Source organism: Rhinoderma darwinii, chromosome 2, assembly GCF_050947455.1.
Source record: "Rhinoderma darwinii isolate aRhiDar2 chromosome 2, aRhiDar2.hap1, whole genome shotgun sequence".
NCBI lineage: Eukaryota > Metazoa > Chordata > Amphibia > Anura > Rhinodermatidae > Rhinoderma > Rhinoderma darwinii.
In genome coordinates, this window is record NC_134688.1 from 263264292 (window position 1) to 263286146 (window position 21855).

The 21855-nt window shown below is 40.3% G+C and overlaps 1 protein-coding gene across 1 annotated transcript in view; it reads left to right on the forward strand.

The window, feature by feature from the left end:
- Positions 1-21855, forward strand: part of LOC142742956 (mannosyl-oligosaccharide 1,2-alpha-mannosidase IA-like) — a 97332-nt gene that overhangs the window by 42483 nt on the left and 32994 nt on the right. The window contains exons 4-6 of the mRNA XM_075853232.1: positions 11185-11300; positions 12631-12711; positions 15527-15621. Coding sequence (XP_075709347.1) covers positions 11185-11300; positions 12631-12711; positions 15527-15621 — 292 coding nt within the window. The remainder of the gene's footprint in view (positions 1-11184; positions 11301-12630; positions 12712-15526; positions 15622-21855) is intronic.

Here is a 21855-nt window from a genome sequence, read left to right on the forward strand (position 1 = left end):
TGCTCCCCGGGACCCCACCCAGCAGGAGCCCATATAAACCAGATCCCCCACCATGTATAATCTGGGAGGGACCATCACCAGTATGAATCCCTCCCTGTCACCAGATTTTGCAACCCCTATCTGCTATTGCAGCAGATAGGCGCTGAAATGTAGATTACAGTAACGTTTTTATTTTTTTAAAACGAGCATTTTTGGCCAAGTTATGACCATTTTTGTCGTTATGCAAATGAGGCTTGCAAAAGTCCAAGTGGGTGTGTTTAAAAGTAAAAGTCCAAGTGGGCGTGTATTATGTGCGTACATCGGGGCGTTTTTACTACTTTTACTAGCTGGGCGTTCTGAAGAGAAGTATCATCCATTTCTCTTCAGAACGCCCAGCTTCTGCCAGATCACGCTGTGACAGCGTGATCTGGCAGAAGCTGGGCGTTCTGAAGAGAAGTGGATGATACTTCTCATCAGAACGCCCAGCTAGTAAAAGTAGTAAAAACGCCCCGATGTACGCACATAATACACGCCCACTTGGACTTTTACTTTTCAACACGCCCAGTTGTACATTTGCAAGCCTCATTTGCATAAATACAAAAATGGTCATAACTTGGCCAAAAATGCTCGTTTTAAAAAAATAAAAACGTTACTGTAATCTACATTTCAGCGCCTATCTGCTGCAATAGCAGATAGGGGTTGCAAAATCTGGTGACAGAGCCTCTTTAACATTTACGTGTCATGAATTCACATACAGCTCTAAAATGTGCTTGACATTTATTATGTATGTAAGAATGTCTACACTAAGCTGACACAACCATGATCAAGAATTTCCATGAGGGTATATACACACTTAAATGGAAATTGTCCATAATATTAATATTAATAATATTAAATCTATTTAGTATGTTTTATAAATGTGAAGAAGAAAAAAATGAATATATTTTTAACAGGCCTGATGTGAGAGGAGCTTTTGAATCTGTGACAACGCAACAGAAATTGCTGTGTCTGTGCAACTAATATATGTTTATTTACAGTGTGTCTGTGTGTGTATGTATGTATGTGTATATATATATATATATATATATATATATATATATATATATATATATATATATATAATTATTAGAATTGCTGATACAATTTCTTAATAAATGTAATGCACTTTAAGAAGTTGTACAATATTATATAAATCTACACTGTGCATTCTACCTTAGTAGGTGACAACGCTATGTGTGCCACAATAAGGTTGGGTCTGCCATAGTGGTCTATGTAAGAGCAGAGCTCCTAACTAGATGGCGCCTGAAAGCCGCCTTGCAGCATAGAAGTGACATTTAGACCAGGTTAACACTGCAGTTTTAATAAATTTTTCTTTTTAGCAAGAATTGGGATTGTGAGATCAACACAACTTAAATGTGTTTTCCCATCAGGGACATTTATGACATATCCACAGGATATGTCATAACTGTCAGATAGATGCGGTTCCCACCTCTGGGACCCGCAGCTATCTCTAGAACGGGGCCCCCTAACCCCATTCAGCCGCTTTGTGTTGCGGCTGAAGCATGTGATTTCTAACCATGAAGAAGAAAACAGCGTAGTCCCATTGAACTGAATGGTAGTTATGGAAACAGCGTAGCTCGCATGGTACGCTGCTTCCATAACTGCCATTCATTACTGCCATTCACTTCCTGTGGATATGTCATAAATGTGCCTGATTTCCTTTAACCCCTTAAGGACGCAGCCTAGTTTTGGCCTTAAGGCTCAGAGCCCATTTTTCAAATCTGACATATTTCACTTTATGTGGTAATAATGTCGGAATGCTTAAACCTACCCAAGCGATTCTGAGATTGTTTTCTCGTGACACATTGGGCTTCATGTTCGTGGTAAAATTTGGTCGATATATTCAGTGTTTATTGGTGAAAAAATGCAAAATGTAGAGAAAATTTTGAAAAAATTGCATTTTTCAGAATTTAAATGCATCTGCTTGTAAAACAGACGGTTATACCACCCAAAATAGTTACTAGTTCACATTTCCCATATGTCTACTTTAGATTGGCATCATTTTTTGAACATTCTTTTATTTTTCTTGGACGTTACAAGGCTTAGAACATAAACAGCAATTTCTCATATTTTTAAGAAAATTTCAAAAGCCTTTTTTTTAAGGTACCTCTTGAGTTCTGAAGTGGCTTTGTGGGGCCTATGTATTAGAAACCCTGATAAAACACCCCATTTTAAAAACTAGACCCCTCAAAGTATTCAAAACAGCAGTTAGAAAGTTTTTTAACCCTTCAGGCATTTCACAGGAATTAAAGCAAAGTGGAGGTGAAATTTGCAAATTTAATTTTTCTTGCTGAATTTCAATTTTATTCATTTTTTTTTTCTGTAACACAGAAGGTTTTACCAGAGAAACACTACTAAATATGTATTGTCCAGATTCTGCAGTTTTTAGAAATGTCCCACATGTGGCCCTACTGCGCTCGTGGACTAAAACACAAGCCCTAGAAGCAAAGAAGCACCTAGTGCATTTTGAGTCCTCTTTTTTATTAGAATATATTTTAGGCAGCATGCCAGGTTTGAAGAGGTGTTGAGGTGTCAAAACAGTAGGAATCCCCCAATAGTGACCCCATTTTGGAAACTACACCCCTCAAGGAATTCATTTAGGGTTGTTGTTACCATTTTGACCGCACAGTTTTTTCACAGCACGTATTTTAATTGGGCTCTGAAATGAAAAAAATGTCATTTTTTCCAATAAAATGTCATTTGTGATCAAAATTTCTTATTTTCACAGGGAACAAAATACCCAATTTTGTTGCCCAATTTGTCCTTAGTGTGGCAATACCCCATTTGTGGTGATAAACTGCCGTTTGGGCCCATGGGAGGGCTCAGAAGGAAAGGAGCGCTATATGTTTGTTGGAGTCCAGATTTTGTTGGATTGGTTTTCGGGTGCCATGTCACATTTGCAGAGCCTCAGAGGTATCAAAGCAATGGAAACCCACCAAAAGTGACCCCATTTTGGAAACTACACCCCTCAAGGAATTCATTTATGGTTGTTGTTAGCATTTTGACCACACAGTTTTTTCACAGCACCTATTTCAATTGGGCTGTGACATTAAAAAAATGACATTTTTTCCAATAAGATGTAATTTTTTACCAAAATTTCTTATATTCACAGGGAACAAAATACCCCATTTTGTTGCCCAATTTCTCCTGAGTGCATCAATACCCCATTTGTGGCAATAAACTGCCGTTTGGGCCCATGGGAGGCCTCAGAAGGGAAGGAGCGCTGTGTGTTCTTTGGAGTACAGATTTTGCTGGTTTGGTTTTCGGGTGCCATGTCGCATTTGCAGAGCCCCAGAGGTATCAAAGCAATAGAAACCCACCACAAATGACCCCATTTTGGAAACTACACCCCTCAAGGAATTCATTTATGGGTGTTGTGACCATTTTGACCCCATAGTTTTTTCACAGAACTTATTTGAATTGGGCTGGGAATGAAAACAAAATTATTTTTTTCAAATAATATGTAGTTTTGGCTGAAAATTTGTTATTTTCACAAGAAACAAAATACCCCATTCTGTTGCGCAATTTGTTCTGAGTGCCGCAATACCCCATTTGTGGTGATAAACTGCCGTTTGGGCCCATGGTAGGGCTCAGAAGGAAAGGACCACCATTTGGCCTACTGGGGATTTTCTAGTGCGAAGTCATGTATGCAGAAGCCCCTGAGGTACCAGTACAGTTGAAACCCGCAAGAAGTGACCCCGTTTTAAAAACTACACCCTTAAGTCATTCATCTAGAGGTGTAGTGAGCATTTTGACCGGAGACCTACACCCCATAAACTGTAATGTGGGTTCTCCCGGGTATGGCAATACCCTACATGTGGCTGTTATCAGCTGCCTGGACACACAGCAGGGCCCAGAGGGGAAAGACGAGTGGGGATAAGCTGTGTGGAGTGCATCAGGGTAAGTAAAATTGGGGTAAATTATAAACCAAGGGATGTATGATAAATTTTAAAACACTTTCATACAGAGCTCTGGTTATTCGGGACACGTGTCACATTGATATATTGTGTCATCCATTATCGCCCTCTTATAGCAGACTTTGCACCTCTTTTGACTTTTTCCCTTCTTGCCAGTTTGGGGAACTTCTCCTGGAAAGTGTTGCCCTGGTACGATGCGTGTGGGCTCACTTCCAGAAGTACTGGGTGCCCCCCCTTCTTGGTCCCTAAAGATTAGGTTCTTGATAATCACCTCTTGAAATTCCAGGAAAGTTCCCGTCTGGCCTGCACATCGACGTAGCATGTACGCATTGTACAATGCCATCTGTATGATGTGCCCGGCCAGCTTCTTATACCACACCGCATGGCGCTGTAGGGCTTCAGGGCTTGATCTTACAAGTCCATCCCTCCCATGTACCTATTGTAGTCCAGGATGCAGTCTGGTTTGGGGGTGGCCTTTCCTTCATATATCCTAAACCTGTAGGTATACCCTGATGCACTCTCACAGCTTATACATCTTCACGCCATACCTTGCCCTCTTACCCGGCAGGTACTCGCGGAATTGAACCCTCCCTTTAAAATGTACCAGGGACTCATCAATAGAAATACACTTCTTGGGGGTGTATGCTTGGGAAAACCGGGCACTGGAACGGTCTAATAGGGGTCTCCATTTATACAAACGGTCAAAACTGGGGTAATCTCGGCGTGGGCACGGCTTATTATCAGTATAATGTAAGAAGCGAAGTATTGCCTCATTTATTTATTTTTTTAGGTTCCAGTTCAGTTCTGAAGTTGCTTTGAGGGGCCCATATATTAGAAACCCCTATCAAATACCCCATTTTAGAAACTAGACCCCTCAAAGTATTCACAACAGCATTTAGAAAGTTTATGAACCCTTTAGGTGTTTCACAAAAATTTAGAGCAAAGTAGAGGTGAAATTTTCATTTTTTTTTGGTCAGAAAATCCACTTTATACCATTTTTTTTATAACACAAAAGGATTTATCAGTGAAACGCAACTCAATACTTATTGCCCAGATTCTGCAGTTTTGAGAAATATCCCACATGTGGCCCTAGTGCAGTAATGGACTGAAGCACCGGCCTCCGCAGCAAAGGAGCACCTAGTGGATTATGAAGCCTCTTTTTTATTAGGCACCATGTCCGGTTTAAAGAGGTCTTGTGGTGCCAAAACATTGGGAACCCCCCAAAAGTGACCCCAATTTGGAAACTAGACCCCTTGAGGAATCCATTGTAGTTTTCTTGGGGTGCATGCGGCTTTTTGATCAGTTTTTATTCTATTTTTAGGTGGCGTGGTGACTAAAAAACAGCAATTGTACGATTGGTTTTTTTTTCGTTTTTTTTTACAGCGTTCACCGTGCGCTATAAATGACATATTCACTTTATTCTGCGTGGCGATACGATTACGGCAATACCAGATGTTTATAGTTTTTTTTTATGTCTTATGGCGTTTGAACAATAAAATACGTTTTGTAAACAATCATTCACTTTTTGTGTTACCTTATTCTAAGAGCCAGAACTTTTTTATTTTTCAATCAATAAAGCCGTGCGAGGACTTATTTTTTGCGTAACGAACTGTAGTTTCAATCAGCACCATTTTTAGGTACAGGCGACTTTTTGATCTCTTTTTATTCCATTTTTTGGGAGGTGAAGTGACCAAAGAATTGTGATTGTGGTTCGGTTTATTATTATTTTATTTTACGGCGTTCACCGTGCGGGATAAATAATGAAATAATTTTGTAGTTCAGGCCGTTACGGACGCGGCGATACCAATTATGTATAGTTTATTTGTTTGTTTATATATTTTTATTAATAATAAAGGACTGATAAGGGAAAAAGGGGGATTTTTACTTTTAATACTTTTAAATCTTTTATTTTCTTATTTTTACACATCTTTTTTAAACTTTTTTTTTACTTTATTACTTTGTCCCACTAGGGGACATGAGGGCAGGAGGCCCTGATCGCTATTCTAATACACTGCACTACATGCGTAGTGCAGTGTATTAGAACTGTCAGCTACTCACTGACAGCAAGCATAGTGGGTCCTGACGTTGCTTTGGTGTCCGGTTGCCATAGTCACCATCGCCGGCCGCTATCGCGTAGCAGGCCGGCGATGGCAGCTTAACCCCTAAAAAGCCGCGATCTCTATAGAACGCGGCTTTTAAGGGGTTAATCAGCGGGGACACAGCGATCGGTCCCCGCTGTAGGAGCTGTGACAGCTGCTGAACAAGACAGCAGCGTCACAGCTCCTGTATGTGTCGGGAGGACGGCCGAAAAGGCCGTTACTCCCGAGATGTACTATTACGGCATGGAGCGCGAACGATACAGCTGCCATGACGTAATAGTACGTCAAGGAGCGGGAAGGGGTTAAAGAAAAAGGCCATACTTACTGATACAAGGGCAAGTTAAAATACCAGTTCACAGAAGGATGCAGACAAGTCACAATTTTATATGGAGGAGTAAGCACTGGTGTAAAATACTCACACATTATCAAAGGGGTTTCATTGCACACAGATTAGGTGCCAGTCACACCGTTACAGCCTATTAGTTACGCCCATATTATTAGGTCAAGTGGGCTGCCCAGCACCTTCTTAGTATATCACACAAAGTGCTGACACCCAACATCACAAGGCCAGACTCATGGAGCAATAATATTTTTTAAAATCAGTTAAATTTTTATTAACAAGAATAGTAATACATTAGCAGTCATGTATCAACTCTAACAGCAGTATATACAGCATTTCCAATATAACATCATACAGAAATACCTCAACATTGCATCCCATCCCCCCTCCTTAACTCCTGCACAGCCGCCTATCAGTATCTCTGTTATTATACCGATTATCAGAAGACCCCACAAATCCCTATCGATTCTCCATATATGCAAGCAACCTTATTACCATGTCCTACCCCTCTCCTTGCCACCCCCTGCCTGAATGTTTCTCCCTTGGCCACCTTGCCCTTATACAGAATAAACACCTCAGGTCTGTTCTCAACGTTGCTAGAAATGATCTCCTACATTTGTGTCTGTATTCTGCTCAATTCAGGTGACACCACCCCCGAGCAATCCAACCATTTTCCACACTGCTTATCAAATTTCTTCACGTTACCCCTTTTCGAAAATATTTTATATTCCATCAAAATAGTGTGATTCAGCAGTCCCACAATTTACCTCTGCACGGGAGGCTCCACATCCAACCAGTGTTTAGCTATACACTTTCTGGTCAGGTATAACATTTTTGCAATTGCCAAACATTCAAGCTTGTCACCCTCCAGTTCTCCCACAAACCCCAGCACCTTTGGATCCACTGCCAATTCCACACCATATACCTTTTTTATCAATTCTGATATCACACCCATAGGTTCCTCAAAGCCCCACATACCCAGAACATATGATATATGTCTGCTTTCTCCTCCGTACACCTGGGACACTTAGCATCCGATCTGAGCCCCATCTGTTTCAGCACCCAAGGGGTCCGGTAAACTCGATGTATCAAGAAAAGTTGCGACCTCCTCTGCGCCATAATGAGAGATAGATGGTAAGATGACGCTAAGATCTCCTCCCAATCCTCCTTGGGCAAAGGACCCATATCCCGCTCCCATTTCACTTTCACTAGCTCCATAGGATCTCCCAAGGGCTTTGATAGCAAGTTCTTATAAGCCATCGAAATCAGCCCTTTAGATGTGTCCGCCTTAACCGTATATTCCAATACTCCCAGTGCACAAACAGTCAGATCCACCGAATCTACCTGCGCTAGCAGAGCATGTCGTATCTGCAGATATTGGTAGAACATACTGTGCTCCAATTGAAACTGGTCTTTTAATTGCTGAAAGGACTTCAGCATAGTATCATCATACAAGTGACTCAATCTTATAACCCCTGCCATTTCCAATTTTTGCATGCCCTCTAATTGATACAATTCCCACAGAACTGGATTATACCAAATGGGAGTATATTTAGTACACATCCCTATGGCCAATATTTGTTTACATTGGCACCATACTTTATGTATCAGAAGTAATGTCGGTTTAGTACATGCTAGTCTCTTGTAAGTATGCGCTTCCAACCCCTCCAGCGGATTAATCCCCCCCCTCAAATATGACAGTAGGTGGGCACTGGATCCCCATTTCTCTTTGTCCTCCCATCCTTTAAAATGTTGGCTCTGGGCTGCCAAGTAGTATATCCAAGCATTCGGTAAAGCCACCTTTACCTAAAGTCATCTTTTGGCAATTGTAGTTTCTCCAATTTTATTCTAGGCACCTCTCGTTTCCAGACCAGATCCCGAAAGAGATTATGCAATCTTCTAAACCAGTGTTTGGGTATCCATACCGGGGAATTGTGAAGAATGTACAGTACCTGGGGCATAAGAATAATTTTAATTAGGTTAGTCCTCCCCAAAGCAGAGAGAGGAAGTCTATTCAAAGTCTTCACCTTTAACCTTGGGCAACAGTGGCAATACATTTAAAGACATATAATCGTTAACCTAAGGGTATGTTCACACGCTGAGAGGCATTTACGTGTGAAAAGACAGACTGTTTACAGCTGCCTCGTTTCACACGTAAATGCTCCTCGTAATTTAGGAGGCGTCTGTGACGCTCGTAAATCTTGAGCTGTGCTTCATTGAGTTCAATGAAGAACAGCTCAAATTACGAGGCAAAGAAGTGCCCTGCACTTCTTTGCCGAGGCAGTCAATTTACGCGTCGTCGTTTGACAGCTGTCAAACGACGACGCGTAAATTACAGGTCGTCTGCACAATACGTCGGCAAACCCATTCAAATGAATGGGCATATGTTTGCCGACGTATTGTAGCACTATTTTCAGGCGTAAAACGAGGCATAATACGCCTCGTTTACGCCTGAAAATAGGTCGTGTGAACCCAGCCTTAGACGTCACCTTAACCCCTAAGTAGGTAAATTCTGAAACTACCAGAATACGGGGCCCTACTTCAGTGTCCGTACCATTAACCGGGTCAATCGTCATGAGGGCTGACTTGTTCCAGTTAATTTTCAAACCAGAAAAGACTCCAAATCTAGTGATCGTGTCTAGTACTAAAGCAAGAGTATTCTCAGTGTCTGTCAGATATATCAAAATATCGTCACCATATAGAGATATTTTTTAGGTTAATATTTTGGATGAACACTCCTCTCAACCAAGCCTTCATGGCATCCCATAAAACCCCCTGTGGTACCGAGTCAACATTAAAAGTGAAGTATTCCCCTATCAGGTCTTGTAACTCTTTGCCATCCATCAATTTCAACCAAATCTTAAGTACAGTGCTGGAATAAAAAGGAGGAATATATAATACAACCAAAACACCCTCCAAATGATATATGGAGCAGTGCACTCCCACATACCGTCCCTCACTGTCAACAAAGGAGGAGTGACAAACAAAAGGAAGACTCCTATGTATCAGCAAGCTCACCCCTCTGGAATAAGTCGTATGAATGGAGTGAAACCCATGAGCAATCCATACTCTATGTATTAATGACACCGAATGCCTGGTCAAATGCGTCTCTTGCATCCCCACTATCAGAGCGTTTTGCTGTTTAATACAATCAAAAATCGCCTGGCGTTTCCTTGATTCCCTCAGTGCCCTGACATTCCAGGACATGCAGCTAACCGACCCCATCATGCATCAGAACATAAAGATATCTTCCACTGGTTCCAACCACTTTAACAGAGATGCTATGCCGTGCACCCCCCCCCCCCAAAAAAGTGTCAGAGCGACATGTACTGTCTCTACTAGCCAACATAGGCACACCGGAGTGTGGACATACTACAGGCCTTACATTCACTTCTAACATGACCATGTAGCGTTCTTACCACTTGCGTTATGGAGCAATAATATTAGTTGATATTTTGGCAAACTCGCAACCTATGTCAAGGGTCTTTAACTCCTTCCTGACCGCCCACTGTCTTTTGAGTCAGTCGGTGCAGGTCCCGAGCCTACAACGACGTCTTTTGGTGTCGCTGTAGGAGAGGCTGATGAGCGCTCGTGTGAGCGCTCGTCCTCTAAGCAGGAGCTGTAACTAACAGCTCCTGATCTTAGAGCAGCCTCCTGAACACAGCTGGGGTCGGAAAACATTCGGACCCCAGCTGTTTAACCCTTTGATTACCGCGGTCCATGACCGTGGCATGATCAAAGGGAATTCCCCTCTTTGATTGCATCACCGGGATTCCGGTGATGAGATCAAACACCAGGGAATCCCTCTGCAGTCAGCCCTGGGGACCTACAAAGGACCCCAGGGCTGTCTGTTCCGTTTGCCTGCTGTTCGGGCACACTATGTGCTGCCCGATCAGCAGCCTGTGTCATAGTGACACAGTGTAATGTATTAGCATACAGGAGTATGCTAATACATTACAAGTAAAAAAAAAAAAGTTATAAATAGAGTTATCCCTTGATGGGATTTTAAAAAAAAAGTAACAAAAAAAATAAATAAATAAAAAAAAGTCCCAAAAAGAGTCTTTATTTTGCATAAAATACATTTTATTGCCCCTACACTAAATAAAAACAAAAAACCTACACATATTAGGTATCTACACGACCGTAATGACCTGAAGAATTAATCTAACGGGTTATTTAACGTGAACGGGATAAAAAATAAACAAGAAAAACTATGCTGAGAATCGCTTTTTCCTATATTCACGCCGTAAAAAAATAATTTTTTACCCCCAAACTGTAGGGAAAAAAATACTATTTCTCTCACACAAAACAAGGCCTCATACAGCTGCGTCAGTGAAAAAATAAAAAAGTTATGGCTGCTGAAAGGCAGAGAGGCAAAAACAGAAAAATTGAGCTGGTCATTAAGGTCTTTTCAGGCCCGGTCATTAAGGGGTTAATGCCCTGTAAAATTGGGGTCGGGCAAAACAATACTACACTAAACTGTGTGCTGTGTGAAACTGGCCTTATGGACATTTTTATACCTCTAATATAAAGATTCGGATTGCATCAATGTAAAATATTATTCTAGAACTTAGCTAAGATCAGTGCTTCAATAGGTTTGGTGACCTCCGTGTCTTTCCAATTGTAGCAGCGTTTTATCATATATTAAGCCCTTTCTTTATACACTCGCAGACGCTATGATGACTGTAATAGGCTTGAACGCTTTGTTTGGTCTGGATTTGTCATCATCATAAATCATCATAAACTAATGGGATTAGACTGCAGTTATTTTTTTCTTTCTTTCATACAGGGGGATTAAAAGGAGCTACAATTGTGGATGCTCTGGACACTCTTTTCATAATGGATTTAGAGGAAGAGTTTGAAGATGCGGCAAAGTGGGTAGAGAATAGCCTAGATCTGAATGTGGTAAGAATAATTCCCATCAAAAGCCAGTATAATGTAACACATTAATGGCCATAGGATACACACATTACACATATTAGATATCATAAGCAATGTGCTGGCCCCTCCATATCTGTGTTATGGAATTGCAAGTTGAGCGATTCCCCAAAGGCTGCTGGAGACTGCTGGGAGAGAGCGTGCAAATAAAACCGCAACCTCAAATCCGTCACAACTCTAATTGACAGAGTCTAAGGCTACTCTAAGGTTTTCGCCAGAGCCGACCGCAAGGTGGGATGGTTTTGCTGCATAGAACCTAGGTTGTCTTAGCAGAGTTCAGTGTTGGATAAGAGGTGCAATGCAGGCAAACCTGAACAGGATAACCAGACAGCCAGAGGGTAAACAGTAAGTCCAAAACAGAGAGGAAATCAGGTCAGAGCCGGCCAGGAGAAGATAATGAAGATTGGTAAACAAGGGGTTAACGAGAGACAAGCCGAGGTCAGTTTCCAAGAAGTCCAGAATTCAGAAGTACAAGGAGTGTCAGAGCTTGATCAGAACACCAGAAGACTAGGAAAATCACAAGCAAAGCACAGGTGGAGGAGGCCAGATATAAATATAACCCCACACCTAATTGGCAGAAAGACAGAGAAAAGAGATAGGCTCAAATTAAAACAGAACCGAGCAGAAGCTAGAACAGTAGTCATGGTGATCTTAAGGGAACAGGCGTTTTCCTAACAATCTGGATCACGTCATGCCGTTGCCCAGCCCAGAAAATCTCTATGAAAAATATAGCCTATTCTTTCTCATAAATTAGGATTTATGTTATAGATTATTATATATTTATTTATATATTTAGATTAATACTTAACAGTAATTTAAATGAATATACTATTATATTATACTTTATTTTTAATAATTTACCTATGTATTTCTACTTACATTTTGAATGTTGTATTCAATTACTGAATTGTATATTGTTTATCTAAAAAATGTAATAAAAACGAATGTTTCAAAAAAAAATAAAAAATAAAAAATTAATATAGCCTATTCTTGAAAACCGTTTGGTAACACAATGGAAGCATATTTTCCACTTGGTTAAGCCTGTTAGTTTTGTAGAGCTTTCCTGAAATGTAATTTATAACCCACTCAGACATCTATTTCATGCTTTAATGAATTGTCCTGTTGACTACCCTACAAGCTGAAGAAGTGTCTCCCCCTGGATTCAACTACTCTGATCAACTTTTGTGATTATACAGTACTGTGAGAATGATAGATAAAGATGTTTGACGGATTTCTAGGTACAGAAATTGTAAACGCATCTATCCTTCATATTGCATTATATATCTTTTTTTATTAGAATGGAGAGGCTTCATTGTTTGAAGTTAACATCCGTTACATAGGAGGGTTGCTCTCTGCTTACTACCTGTCAGGAAAAGAGGTGAGAGAAAATTCCATTTAATATACATCTCTGTAATAAGTATTGACAGTATGAAACATACTTCAGAAGGGCAGAATTCCCCTTATGCATTTATATAGTACTGACATATTCTTCAGCCTGGTACATTGAATGCACTCACATAAGTCTTTATATCACAAACATATTAGGGCCAGTTGCATAGGAATCAACTGTTGTATGAGATTTAAAAAAAACAAAAAACTGTACTTTTTTTTCCAGAAACGGCGTCAGTCTTGATTATGGGCTTTGTCCGTATTGCTGTTCAGCCCCATTCAAGAGAATGGGGCCGACCTTCAATACCAGATACAGCCCATGAACAAGAGTGGCGCTGTTTCTAAAAAATTTCTCTTTAAATTCATACAACCCCTTTAAGCATATCTGTGAAGTGTGGGAGGAAACTATAATACTGGGGAAAAACCTACATGAACACAGATAGGACACGCAGATATATTGACCTACCCATGGCCCCAGAAGTACTAACCAGTAACATTTGAGCCACCATATTGCCATAAAAAATAAAAATGTCTTTAAACAATATACAGTATAATATAAATCCTAAAGGTCATAGTAGATAGTCTATTTTCTTCAGACTGTTTTTGGCATAAATATGCCTAACAAAATTGTGCACATATCATTCCTATTTAGGTTTACAAAGCTAAACTAAAATATAATCTGGTACAATGGTGTCCTATGTCGATAAATCAGAGCCCTGTGCTCTTCATTGGTACCGTTTTCTATATTTGCTTTAGAAATCAGCTGTTTATTCACAATGTTCTGCCGTTTTAGTGCTATTTTCGTTACTTCCTTCGATTTTCCACACGCAGCTGATTACAACGCATACATACGATCATGAAATATTAATTAAACATCTCAGGGGTATTGTCTCAGCTGATTCCATCTCACAAAGTGCAGATTACAATCATCAAAGTCTCAATCATGTAAAACATGTTTGTGTTTTATATGCTGAAGGAACTATGAAGAAGCTGTTGTAATGATTTGCCTCTGATCCATGATGGTAAAGACTTATTTAATACTATTTCAAGAAAGATAATACCATATTTGTTAAAAATGTTATGTGGCAGAAGGCTATTCCGACTGCTACCTCTATAAGCCCTATAGCCATTTAAAGGTATATGCATATCCATCTGGGCAATCTCTATTAAAGGTATTAAACGGGTTTTCCAGGACTGTAATATTGATGGCATATCCTTAGGACAGGTTCAAATATCTGATTGTTAGGGTCCAACTCCCGACACCCCTTTCCGACTAGCTGCATAAAGTGAAGCACTCTACATGCAGATGATGGAGTGCCGGTAGACAGACACACACGATCTGATATTGAAGGCCTATCCTAAGGGAGGATAGGATGCATAAAAGCACACAGCGTATCCGTCCTGGAAACCACAGGGAATTCTGCCCGAAAAACTGCACCAAATGGTGGCGCAGTTTTTTGGGCGGAATATCCCCTGTGAAAATACTGCAGGGAAAGTTTATACTTACCACCCGGGCGTTGTCATGGAGATGCGTCCTTCTGGTCTGAGTACAGCCCGGTACAGAACAGTGGATTGCATCACTATTACAACGCCCGGTGGTAAGTATAAGATTTCTTATTAATTTTAAATTTTAAAAAAGTGTTTTTTTTTCTCATTGGCAATTTTTGCAGCGGAATCGCAGCGTTTTTACTTCAAAAGTTGCACCACATGGCTATTTGTTGTGGGTTTTACCTCCCTATTAAATTCAATGGGGAAAACTCGCAACAGAAGAGCAGCGACTCCGCTGAATAAATTGACATGCTGCAGATTAAGAAAACATACATTTTTTTCCACTGTGTGTGAATGAGATTTGGTCAAAACTCATCCACCCTTTCTGCTACTGTACTACTCTGCAGATTTTCCTCAATGAAATCCGTTGCGGAAGATCCAGAGTGTATATGTTGTGTGTGTTCTTACCCTAAAGGATAACTCCGGCAGAGAGGCAAAAAATCCCCTGACTGCTTGTTCCCCCTCTGGCCCCTCCAAAATAACACAAAAAAAACAACACATATTCACCCAGAATACATGAGTGCTAGGCCCTGGCTGCCATACCCTGGCAGCAAGGACCAGAAATATGAATGTGCGCCAGCTTCCTTTTTGCACAATGTATTAGCCTGATCCTTACCCAAATGTTGCATTCTCTATTTTTACACTGAAAAATGATACCTTTAGAAGACTGAAAGAATGATTCAAATTATAATAAGAAATACTTTCCTTTATTAGGAAAAAAAACAACAGTAACTGCCAGATATTTTCCATCTAATGCTAACCTATTAAAGTATAGCTTCACCTTTTAATAAATATATTTCATAGTCACTGTTCTACAAAAAACCTGTGTCTCTGCAGTACCCCAGCCATAGTAGGGTATGTGAGTTCTCTAAACAGTGCCAAGGATGACCTCTTTTTATTTTCAATAATCGTTGCAAAGGGAAGATTGTAGCCCCAAAAATGTTCCTGCTGCCAATACCAACAATGGTTCTTCTATCATTTGCATTAGTCTCAGTAAAGATTTGGAGGCGCTAATCCTCCCTATAGAGTAAGAGGTTATCTCTAGCACTGTTAAGAAGATCTGTACATTGCCCTATGTTCTTTTCATTGGGGAAACTATGACGCCAGGTCTCCTTTAAACTGTGCTGTGTAGTTAATTTTTTTAATGAGAGACATTTTTATATATAAATGTAATAATTAATTAGAATATATAATACGATAATGTGAATTTAAGCAATGCCTGATTTGAAACAAACCAAATAATGCATTGGTTACAGGTTTTCCGGGAAAAAGCAGTTGTTCTTGGGAAGAAACTATTACCAGCATTTAGTACGCCTACTGGAATCCCTCGTGGTATTATCAACCTTGGAAAGTAAGGACGATTTTCTTCATGTATTTTTGTGTATCTTCCTTATAAATAGTCTGATGCTAAACAAACTTGTCCCTTTTATTTATTTAGATGATAGTAAAATAAATAGATCTGAATGGAGGCATCTGTTAATTTATGTGCAAATTAGAAACAAATCTACTTTACAATTTGGTGGCCTTCTTCTCTAAACGTAGCCATGCTGGTAATCATTCTCATATTACTAATGATATATTGTGAAAATACATTTTTATACATTCAGTATACCCTGAAGATAACTGGGGACTGTTATTACTGGGCTGTCATCTTTGATTTTTCTTATCATTGATTTGTGCTGGCTGAATTGAGTCTGTTGAAGGAATAGACTTCACTGGAGAGTGGCAGGTGTCTCTCTGGGTGACAGCTACAGCCAAGAAAAATTGGGAAAAGATAAGGTCAGGGTCTCTAGTTTCTATTTCAAGAGTTTTGCCGTGGGTCAAGGTCATAAAGACAAGCAAATCATTATTAATAACGAAGTAGGATATCGGTAACTATCTTACTCTTGGAAATTAGTGCACAGAAAAAGTTAAATAGATCCACAGGAGGGCCAATAACTTCATTCACGTGCCAATATTGGAAGAAAAAAAAAGGTATTATATAGTGCTTAGGCACTGGATAGCAACTAAGCACGACACAAGGACAATGATGACTACACGCCATTTATGACAGCTCAGATTATTCCAGAGATTTCCACATAAAGACAGCGCATTGGTATGTGTTGTATGCCAAAACAGGTTAGAAGTATAGTTAACATTCACCCTTTACAGAGTTTACTGTGTTTTTTAATTTAACATATGTATTGAATTAATCTGCAGCTATTTCTATCTCGTGGTAAAATTAGACAGTCACTTAGAGTAATATACAGAATTTGGTCATTTCTGGTATAGTTTATGTTTGCATGGTCTTTCCTTACTAAATCTAGTCAGTAATGTTGTACTCAACATGTTCGAGCTCGTATATGTACGTCAACATCCGACAACACTTACCGTATTGTCCCCTAGAAGCATTGCTTCCAGAGGAGAATATTCGCTTTATGCAGGCACCATTCAGCAGCACACTGACCCATAGAGACTACATGTGTTCTGCCATACAGGGTCTGGGCATATAGCAATGCTGGGTGCATGGACCCATACAAAAACCCAGTCAAACAGGACTTTACACCATCTCTGCTGCTTTAGTATTAAGAGCATTACCCATTTGTTTAAGTAACACCATTTTGAACATTGCTGTAGCTGAGAGGGCAATTCCACGTTCACAATTCCTATCTGAGAAATTCTTAAAATGTTTTTTGAGAAATTGTTGAGGTACTTGCAGAGTGTAACTGAGAAAGCTCATATTAAAAAATTAAAAACAGTTTGTAGTCCGCAAGATATCTTTCCTAAAGTACTCTAAGAAGAAAAAACAATGATCCTGATTATGACCCAATGCACAAATGCGTCATTTGCTGTCACTCCTAGTATCCTTTCCTTGACAAGATAATTTCGGCTAAAACATTATTGAAACATTTAATCAATGAGAGATCTAATAACTACTTAATGTGTTGCCGCCATCTGTATCTCTCCGAATGTCTTTATTCTCTTATAAACCAAAGTAAGAAAAACTAATTTAGACTTAGGACTTCATAAATAACTCCATTTTATAAATTACACAAAACTTTTAAAGGGGTATTCTGATTTTTAGCAAGTAAATGTAATTCTTTGCATAATGAAAAGTTATACAAATTCGCAACCTACTTTCTGTATCACACCCTCACATTTTTTCAAGATCTCTGTTTGCTGTCATTCGACTCAGGTCTAATAACTGTAATGTAACGAGCCCTGCACCTGTGTGTTCATCACATGACCAGGACAGATTTATATGCAATGAAAGTAATCAATCAATCAATTCCTCTTTGAGGAATTGATATACAGAGGTTTTTTTTATTATACAAAGAATAACATTTGTTTGCTGAAACTGCAATACTCCTTTAATGTTTATTTTAGAATTAGATTTTTTCTAAAGTTATATTGAAGATTAACATTTACTTAAAATGTGCGTTGATTGTAGTTCCCAATTAAAAATGTATCTACATAGAAAGTTGAGTGATTTTGTATATAAATTGCATTATCTATATTGTACTGATCCTGAGTTGCAGCCTGTATTATAGTTCAGAGCTGTATTCACAATTCTGCAGGTCTCAGAGCTGAAAGCTCCCGGCATTCCTATGTGACTCACTGTCTGCCCAGAGCTTGCTCTGGTAATTCACATTCTGTAGACTAATCTGATATAGGAAAAAGATTGATTACTTACCGGTAATCGATTTTTCATGAACCTATGACAGCACCCCTGGAGAGACATCCTGTAACGTTGGGTACGTGGACCCACTGGACTGTACTGTCTTGATGGTATGGCAGCTGGCCAACAGGACACAGGTCACAGTCTATAGTACGTATAGTGTACCTGTGGTACCTCAGACAGTAGCAAGACAGGCTCAGCTGGGACTAGGCAGTAGGCAGGTGCCAGGCGTGGTGTAGCAGGACAGGCGTGGTATATAGCACAGCAGGACTTCAGCTCAACACGGCACTTGATCAGGATAGCACAGGATAAAGGTAGCAGGAACGGGAAACACTGGGAACTGGAAAACACTTAGGAGACCATTTGCATAGACAGACTAGGGAAACGACAACAAGGCTCAGGCAAGGCAGGAAGGGGCTGGGCCCCTCTTAAAGGGAATGTGTTGCCAGAAAAACATGTTTGTTTTTTTTTAATTAAACAGTTAGTGTATAGGTGATTAAACATTGTTCAAATTTTTTTTATTTTTTTCACGAGTCAGGAAATATTATAAATTAATTCTAATTTATAATATTTCCCATTGCTGGTCACTAGATGGAGCTATTCCCAAAATTGCAGCATTGCAAAATTGGGTAAAAAGCCCTCGCTCTAGTGAGCTCTCAGCATCCCCCCCCCTCCTTTATCCTGGCTAGTGCCGGGATAAACGAGGGGTTTGAACGGTCTAACCTCCTACACTGTGTGTCGCCATTTTTTGAGCTAACACACAGTGTAGTAGGTTTACATACAGTAGTAAACGTACACAAACACGAACATACATAGAAATCTCTTACCTGCTCCTGCCGCCGCGGCTCCCTCCGGCCCGTCCGCTCCGTCTGCTGCCGCTGGTCCAAGTGCACAAGTCCGGAAGCCGCGACCGGAAGTAGTAATCTTACTGTCCGGCCGCGACTTCCGGTCCACAGGAAAATGGCGCCGGACGGCGCGCATTTCAAATTGGACTGTGTGGGAGCGGCGCATGCGCAGTTCCCACACAGACGGCGTACATGTTAGTGGATGGAACGGGCCCCGTTCGCAGTCCCTATGGGACTGGGGCTGCCGTATTCCATGTCTGTATGTGTCGTTAATCGACACATACAGAAATGGAAAAAAAAATGGCAGCCCCCATAGGGAAGAAAAAGTGTAAAAATAAGAAAAAGTAAAACACAAACACACAAATAAATATAAACGTTTTTAATAAAGCACTAACATCTTTAACATATTAAAAAAAAAATTGTGATGACACTGTTCCTTTAAAGTCCAGGGTGCTTATGGGCTAATTTTGACTTAATTTCAGGTGCTAGCGCTGGCCCTTTAAGAGCGGGCATGAGAGTGCGCGCGCACCCTACGGGACTCGGCTGGGAGAAGCGGAAGTGAGCGCAGGCATCTCTTGAGGAGATGGGGCCAGCGCTCACAGTTCCATGGCTGCGGGCATCAGGAGGTGAGTGAACCTGATGGCCCGCGGCCATGGGCATGACACATCCCATTTGCTGGACAGGAAGCCTGAGGATACAAAAAAGGACACACCTCTCCACACACCCAGTCTTAGGAAGAACTCAGGGTGATATATATATATATATACACTACCGTTCAAAAGTTTAGGGTCACTTAGAAATTTCCTTATTTTTGAAAGAAAAGCACAGTTTTTTTCAATGAAGATAACATTAAATTAATCAGAAATACACTCTATATATTGTTAATGTGCTAAATGACTATTCTATCTGCAAACGTCTGGTTTTTAATGCAATATCTACATAGGTGTATAGAGGCACATTTCCAGCAACCATCACTCCAGTGTTCTAATGGTACATTGTGTTTGCTAACTGTGTTAGAAGGCTAATGGATGATTAGAAAACACTTGAAAACCCTTGTGCAATTATGTTAGCACCACTGTAAACAGTTTTGCTGTTTAGAAGAGCTATAAAACTGACCTTCCTTTGAGCTAGTTGAGAATCTGGAGCATTACATTTGTGGGTTCGATTAAACTCTCAAAATGGCTAGAAAAAGAGCGCTTTCATGTGAAACTCGACAGTCTATTCTTGTTCTTAGAAATGAAGGCTATTCCATGCGAGAAATTGCCAAGAAACTGAAGATTTCCTACAATGGTGTGTACTACTCCCTTCAGAGGACAGCACACACAGGCTCTAACCAGAGTAGAAAGAGAAGTGGGAGGCCCTGCTGCACAACTGAGCAACAAGACAAGTAAATTAGAGTCTCTAGTTTGAGAAATAGACGCCTCACAGGTCCTCAACTGGCAGCTTCATTAAATAGTACCCACAAAACGCCAGTGTCAACATCTACAGTGAAGAGGCGACTCCGGGATGCTGGCCTTCAGGGCAGAGTGGCAAAGAAAAAGCCATATCTGAGACTGGCTAATAAAAGGAAAAGATTAATATGGGCAAAAGCACACAGACATTGGACAGAGGTAGATTGGAAAAAAGTGTTATGGACAGACGAATCGAAGTTTGAGGTGTTTGGATCACATAGAAGAACATTTGTGAGATGCAGAACAACTGAAAAGATGCTGGAAGAGTGCCTGACGCCATCTGTCAAGCATGGTGGAGGTAATGTGATGGTCTGGGGTTGATTTGGTGCTGGTAAAGTGGGAGATTTGTACAAGGTAAAAGGGATTTTGAATAAGGAAGGCTATCACTCCATTTTGCAACGCCATGTCATACCCTGTGGACAGCGCTTGATTGGAGCCAATTTCATCCTACAACAGGACAATGACCCAAAGCACACCTCCAAATTATGCAAGAACTATTTAGGGAAGAAGCAGGCAGCTGGTATTCTATCTGTAATGGAGTGGCCAGCGCAGTCACCAGATCTCAACCCCATAGAGCTGTTGTGGGAGCAGCTTGACAGTATGGTACGCAAGAAGTGCCCATCAAGCCAATCCAACTTGTGGGAGGGGCTTCTGGGAGCATGGGGTGAAATTTCTCCCGATTACCTCAGCAAATTAACAGCTAGAATGCCAAAGGTCTGCAATGCTGTAATTGCTGCAAATGGAGCATTCTTTGACGAAAGCATAGTTCGAAGGAGAAAATTATTATTTCAAATAAAAATCATTATTTCTAACCTTGTCAATGTCTTGACTATATTTTCTAGTCATTTTGCAACTCATTTGATAAATATAAGTGTGAGTTTTCATGGAAAACACAAAATTGTCTTGGTGACCCCAAACTTTTGAACGGTAGTGTATATATATATATATATATATATATATATATATATATATATATATATATATATATATATTTATTTATTTATTTATTTATTTATTTTTACATTTTTATATTTTTTTTGCGCCACTCAAGTGGAAATACCTCACGCTTTCATATATACAGTATTTACAAGGAATCCCTTTGTATTTATGTTGGCACTCAACCTTATGAGGACTATATACGCTACAAGAATTAGGGAGGGTAACAGAGGGATGCTGTCATAGGTTCATGAAAAACCGATTACCGGTAAGTAATCAATCTTTTACCTTTTCACCTATGACAGCACCCCTGGAGATGTACAATATAAGTCAAAATTTAGGGTGGGACCACAGCTTGTAGTACCTTTCTACGAAAGGCCAAGTCAGAGGCTGTATGCAGTTGTAATTGGTAATGCCTGAGGAAGGTGTGAGGAAAGCAGCCTTGCATATCTGATCTAAGGATGCTTCTGCTCTCTCAGCCCAGGAAGTGGACACAGCCCTGGTGGAGTGGGCTCCGAAGAACTCTGCAGGCTGGAGATTCTGACTTACATAGGCTAAATGTATTGTCTGTTTAATCCATCTCGCTATAGTGGATCTACTGGCTGCCGAACCCTTGTTGAGACCCTGGAACTGGACAAACAGATTTTCTGAGGTTCTTAAATCTTTAGTGATCTCTAGGTATTGGACTGGGCACC